Source organism: Mandrillus leucophaeus, unplaced genomic scaffold, assembly GCF_000951045.1.
Source record: "Mandrillus leucophaeus isolate KB7577 unplaced genomic scaffold, Mleu.le_1.0 Scaffold183, whole genome shotgun sequence".
NCBI classification, from domain to species: domain Eukaryota; kingdom Metazoa; phylum Chordata; class Mammalia; order Primates; family Cercopithecidae; genus Mandrillus; species Mandrillus leucophaeus.
This window is the reverse complement of record NW_012101843.1, coordinates 458,828-465,549: the sequence shown is the minus strand read 5'-3', so window position 1 is coordinate 465,549 and position 6,722 is coordinate 458,828. Positions and strand designations below refer to the sequence as shown.

The window sequence follows — 6,722 nt, the reverse complement described above, 5'->3', positions numbered from 1 at the left end:
TTTCTTTTTTAATCAGAAGAAAAATTATTTGAGTGAGATTCAAGTTCCCACAGGAGCAATTGGGCTTGTAGCAATAAAATAGCTGTTTCATTTGAGATGAGCAGAAAAATATTATTTTTATAAAATTTAATTAAATTATCAATTGCGGCTTTTAAAAATGGACTCATATTGGTAATAGGCTTAGCCTTACCCCCTCTCCCAAATTGATAATGATGTTAGAAATCTCACGATATTGGTAAACAACCTGCAGTTACATTGAAAAGCATGTAAAATATGTTTTATAATTTGTTTAACAGTCTACATGTATGTTGTGTTATATAGGATGCCCAGGAAGGCAAATACGTGAGAACAACATGAAAACAATAGGGTAGACTTGTCTTTTCAACATATGGTATTCATCCTGTCACTACACCATTTATTAATTTCAAAATTTCTCCGTTGCCTTAGAGTAAGCATTCATTATGAACAGGAAGAATTCGGGTACTCAAAGATGTTCCTCAAGTCATCTTTATAACTGCTAATAAACAAGTGTGTCCGCTTTTAAATCTTTTAAAGAAATCACTTGATCAAAATTTTTGTATGTACAGCAGTGACCTATAAGTTTAGAAAAACAAAGTCACATAAGTGAATGTTGAAATACACACAGACACATTTTAGTTTATGTTTGTATATACTGTATACAATATGTATATGTGTATTTTGCTACATAATTACATTTAGTATATTATGATCATGGTGAAATTGCAAACATGTTACATTCATAATAATTAGAAAAATTTCTTTCTAGAAGATATCTTTGAGACCATGCAACTTTTTCCTGAGACCAGACCCAGTTTATTAAGAAAGAATTCAAACATTACAAATATACTAATGTTCCTTATGTTTACTTGCCTGTTCAGCATAAGTTGCTCAGCTGTGTTCAGTTTCTGATAATTCTAAAACCTAATTAATTTGCACTAATGAAGGGACTGTCCTTTATAAATTAACAAATTTAATATACCAAATTACTATAGGAAAATATGTTGCTTAAATAAACATCATGAAGATTGCAGGATTTAATGCTTTTTTAAAAGTCTGTAAGTGTAATATAAAATTACTTTCAATTTACTTTTAACAAACCTTTTGTTAAAAAGTTTTCCAAATCTATAAATTCTACCCATAGCACACATAAAAATGCTTGCTGAGTGGTTTTAATTAAAAAGATTAACTTTCTTACTAGCAAGATTATGTTTAAAATGAAGACTCCTTTGGTTTAGAAGTATAGGTTAACTTTTGAGCTTGTATTTCCTCCAGGATTAATTCAGAAGATTTGTATTTGAAACTATAATCATTAAAGATATTTTAAGATCTCCAAGATAAATACCTAATTTTAGGAAGAGGGGTTATTTTAAGTTGTCTCTGTGTAGCTGCGTCTCTGTGTAGAGGTTACAGTAGTAACCTCGTGTTCTGGTATTTTTATGTAACATTCAATTTAAAAATGAAACATTATGGTCAACCTTTCCTCTAATCTGAGGTATTTTTTTGCCGGAGATAGAAAAGTTCTGATTTTTTTTTTTTTGGAAGGTCACAGTGGACAGCTACTCAATTTGTCAAAAATAAATTTGAAAAGAGTCTTGATATCCGAGTTGGGATTGGGGGTGCTCTAGTTGTGCACCTTGAGTTTACAACTTCATCTGGTTGTAATGTCATTGATGAATCCTGAAGGACAAGAGAAGGAAGCATCTCTCTTAGTGTGGGTCCTTTGTTTGGAAACATGGCCCTTCTAGATATTTCTAGAGAAGGACACACACTTTGAATCTCTAATATAGTTTCTCTAAGATTACATTTTCTCAAAGAAGAACAATTTCATTTTCTGCAGCCCAAATCGAGAAAGCTTGTTGGAGCTGCTTCAGAAACAGATATCTTCATATTACCAATTCGGAATATCTTGTTTCTCGTCTGATGCTTGAGAAAATCCTGAGAAAATGATGTACCCCTACATACTAATTCCTTTCACTTAGCCCCATTTTCAGTGGATATAAGAGCCAGTGTAGGCAACTTTGATGTATTGAAACCAATCTTACTCCTTGAATAGTTTGCCCTCTTAATCTGTGATTAGAGAGGATCATCCACCCTTAATTTGCAGCAGAAAGACACATTTGGTCTTACTAAAGGTATATTGCTAATCACTTATTCTTAAACATCGCTACTGAGTCTCACATGACTGTTTTCCTTTCAATTCCACAAAATCTTTTGTCCCTAGAGAAACTTCAGAGGTTGAAGAAATATTGCCACTTAAATTGATTCCACTTACCTACTAGACTAGTCCAATCTTGGAAACCCTAAATGGCCATATCTGTATTTAAAGATGATTATATTAGGAATAAATTTTCTACTCCATGATTAACAGAATATTAATTTAAACATAAAATTGTATATGACCTGCTTAGGATTCTCAGTTAGATCTCATAATTTTTTGTATAGTAGATAGTATCACAGTAGATTCGACTTATCTTTTGTCCCAGTTAGAAAATGTGAACTACCATTAAGTCATTTGGCAAGACTTATGACACAATGAAACTTGAATGATATTCATCATTGCATCTCTACATCTTTCCAGGCCTCATAAAACTGTGCCTTGCTAAAAGTGTTAGATTCTGCCAAACTGAAGCCCTTTTCACAAGAACTGAATATGGAATTAGACAATGTAACTACCCTGTATTCCATCATAAAGGCAGCAAGAAAACAAGGTCAAAGTTTGAATAAGACTATCACAATCTTAATGATAATGATGTATCCAGAAGTATACAGGTTGGATTCATCCTTCATTTCTTTGGGGTGGGAACTGCATACTTACTGCCTGGGTAGCTGATATCTATCATATGATAAGGCACCTGTCTTCATTCTCACTGGCAATTTTAAATAGAGTTCAGTGCCAGAATTTGATGTTTTTCACCAATCCTAATTAGAAACTTGGCTTACTTTTACTTTTGAACAAAAATGTACTTGTTAAAGATCATAACTTAAAAATTCTTACTATAGCTGGGTGATCTGATAGCTTTGACTTTCTTAGTTCCCCTATTTTGACTTTTCTTCCTGAGAAGCCTACTGCCTCTTTGACATAAATTCTTCCTCACTGACCCAAGTGGGGGCAGTGAATGCTTACTAATTATTCTAGTGCAGCTGATTTTATGCTCTTTGCCTAAGAAAGGAGAACTATCAATTTGGACTGTCTTTCTGCATTTCTCACTCTCTGTATGGTTAAAGCCTGGACTTTTCTCACTCCCTTGCAATACTTCCTTCCTTTATACTTACTTTTAGTTTGAAGGCAGGCTGTGGTACCTGCTCCCGGCCTCCTGCTTATATATCATAATGCCCTATCACCTTTTTTTTCCAGAGATCATCACTGGCATGCCAGCCTCAACTGAAGGAGCATATATGTCTTCAGGTAAGGAAAATAAGCCTGGCACATTTTACTAACCAGAATGACAACCATAACTGCTGACTTCTCCTTCTACTAATCAGAACCCCTTCTGCATCCAAACCTCTCAGCCTTTCTTGTTTTCTGCTTCAATGTTTTTCTCAACCTTGTTCTGTCTTTTTGGATTTTACTTAAGGGAGGATGGTTCTTGCTGCATCTTCAAACTTAGGCCTGAGAAACATACATGAGTGAAAGAAATCTACATCTAGATGCAACTTAATGACATTAAGCAAATAAAGGAGATATGAGTTACAAGCTCAGTTTTTATGTCTTTCCAGGTGCTTCTCTTAGCTGCCTTCTACTCTTTCACCCCTCAGAGTGTATTCCTGGATAATTTATCAACATCTGATCTGTGACCTTTGGGTTTGTAATGATCAGTTGTGGATCGCTAAACTTAAAAAAAAAAAAAAAGACTTACAGCCTGACATTTAAAAATGCTGTTGTCTTTTGTTTTTGTTGGTTTCTTACTTGCCTATAATATTTGCCGATAGCATTCATAGTCTGGGCAGATAATTAGCAAATTAGAACCCAACTCTAGCAATGCATATATAACCATAATTCATTGATTTCTTCACAAGCTATGCATTTAATCAATCCTCTATGTATTTCATTTTTTAAACGTTTTCTTATTCTTTGTAATTCTATAATTAATAGAACCTTAGAACATTTAAAAATTAATCTTTATTTGGAAGAAAATTTTTGAAGACCCGAGATTGGAAATTCATCCCAGAGGTACAATGGTAATTTGGTTTTGCCTGGTGCCTTTTCTTTTACAAAAATTCTTACATTTCATTTGATAATCACAATAAACTTGTGAAACAAGACATCATTTTTCCTCATTTTACAGATGAGAAAACTGAAGCATTAGAAATGTTAAGTCATATATCTCAGGAAGTAGAAGAGAAGGTACTTCAAGTTCAGTATTCTTTTTGTTACTCCACATTTAATATTTTAGCTTCATTGAGTTTTTCATTATGGCTGGTACCTTGTTGAAACTGTAGAATGACCTATAATCAACATGCCTTTTTCCATCTTACCTTCATTGGTTTCCTCTTCCCTTCAAAACCATTGTTTAAAACCATGAAAGCTAAACATCTCTGTATCCTAGACTATTTTAGCTATAGTTAGGGCATATTCATGTGTCATTACTAAGATATAAGTGTATGTGTATTGTGGAATGGTATCATCCTGGAGTCTAAGAGGTTGTTACTCTTCTGAGAGAAGGAAGGAAGGAAAAAAGAGGGAAAGAGAGAGAAAAAAAAGAAATCAAATATTCTGAATTTCTTCACCTTTCATCTACACATTTCTGTAATATAGGGATTTCATTATATGTGACTCCAGTACATGCCATTAGGAAAAAAGAGCTTTTACATGTATATGGAACTTGTCTTGGGAAATTGACTATAACTATTATTTCTTAATATGTGACTTAAATCTTGTTAACTTTCTGGCTGTTGACTTTCAATCCTTCTTTGATACTAAGACTTCTTTATTTCTTACTAATGAAAACCCATCCGTTCCATGCTTTTTTCTGCATGAGTCATATTTTTCATTCTCTCTGTACTTAACTACTGTTTTTTCTTCTTTTATCTTTGCTACCTAAGAAAATCTTGCTACTAGATATCCCCAACTATTGTATGATTTATTTAATTAGCATGGTTTATTTGATTCTAATGTAATAACTCTATTGCTCTAGCAGACTTTGCATGGACTTCAGCACTTTCTGGTCAGGATGTTTATGCAGATCCAGGTTGCCTGGAAATACTCTCAGTCTTGTTTGTTTATTTATTTGGCATGCATGAAAGTTGGCTTTCACTCTCTTGGAATCCGGGGGCTGTTCCCTTTGGTTTCATGTTTTCTAAAAATCAAGACCACACCTAAAAGAAAGTATTTTCTATCTCACCCTGTGGTGTGGATCTCTTCAGAGTAGTCTGTCTTGGGAGTTCAGATAATGCTTGGTGTGTGGGATAGTCTTACAGATGGATTGACTCCATTTTCATCCCTTTTAAAAGTCTTCGGGTCTAGATTATGGAAATATTCCTTTGTGATCTTTGAGTATTGCATGTATCTTCTGACTTATAAATGCTTCAGCTTCTCTGTTGCACTGTGTTCTAGGATTCTTTTACTAGGTGATACCCAAGCCTGGCAAATTTCTAATTTAAGAGTCCAAGCAGCATGACTCAATAAAACCTCATTCCACTTTTATGTTTTATAGAGTCTCCCATTAGAATATCAGTATCAACAGAAGGAGCAAATACTTCTTCATGTAAGTATACTTAAATATTCTGTTCACTGGTTTTTAACCCAAGACACTATCTGCTTTGGAAGGTCACGTTCACGTCTATCCTCTGCCCCTATTAAGGGTCAGAGTATTGAGTTTGGCAACAGTTGGTATTTGCTATTTGGAGTAGAAATGGCCTCCTAATATGCTCAAGGACAACTAGACATCTTGTCCTCCCCGTATACATAAGAATATTAAAATATACCACAAATGTATTAGTTTTAGGGTAATCTGGTGACTTTGAATGTTGAAAAATAATTGCACAGTTCTGAGGCTTAATTCCTGGCAAGCAATAGAGCACATTGTGTGTGTTTTCAGCTTGTCTGGATGCCTTCAGCAACTGCCTGAGGCATGATACCCAGCTGTTTGGAGCCTCTGTTCCAAAACTTCTTCGTTCTCATATAAAGTCAGCTGTGATGGAGTAAGAAAACTATATATAGATGCCCTTAATTCAAATTTGATAGCAAGTAACTAATTATGAAAATGTTTGAAAGCAAGTCCCTAGGTAAGATCTCAGATTAGTTTTCATCCGTTTAATGTGAAATGGGCTTTGTGCTTGTGGACTTCTGTAACTGTTAGATTGACTGGGATTTTGTGCTATGTCAGGGGAACTTAAAGATATTAGCAAGGACTATCATAAAGAATTTTTGATACTTATAATTTGAGAATATCATTGTATTAAATTCCGATACTCCACGGGGGAGTTTATCAAACCTTGAAAATTAAACTTATAACTGCAGTCTTTCTCTTCCTTATTTTAGCTCCTTATTTAAAGCATTTTTCAGTTTGGTAAGCTCTTCAATAAATAGATGTTCCTAGTTATTCTATTTCAATCTGGGGAGTGTGTTGAAGAAACAGTTTCCTTTTGCTCTCAGCAGGGTAGGAAAACTCATGAAAAGAAAGTGTGTCCTTTTGGCAATTTAAGTTGTTTTGTCAATCTGTTTAAATAAATCCTGTTTGATGTTACAGCCTTTCCCTCCA

The 6,722-nt window shown here is 34.2% G+C and overlaps 1 protein-coding gene across 10 annotated transcripts in view; it reads left to right on the top strand.

The window, feature by feature from the left end:
• Positions 1 to 6,722, top strand: part of NRG1 (neuregulin 1) — a 1,213,919-nt gene that overhangs the window by 1,016,881 nt on the left and 190,316 nt on the right. For 6 of the 10 annotated variants that reach the window (XM_011977713.1, XM_011977712.1, XM_011977704.1 and 3 more), the window contains exons 4-5: positions 3,377 to 3,427; positions 5,676 to 5,726. The exons of 1 other annotated variant lie outside the window; for it this stretch is intronic. In XM_011977713.1, coding sequence (XP_011833103.1) covers positions 3,377 to 3,427; positions 5,676 to 5,726 — 102 coding nt within the window. The remainder of the gene's footprint in view (positions 1 to 3,376; positions 3,428 to 5,675; positions 5,727 to 6,722) is intronic. 3 more of the 10 variants (XM_011977709.1, XM_011977707.1, XM_011977716.1) reach the window with 1 other exon arrangement.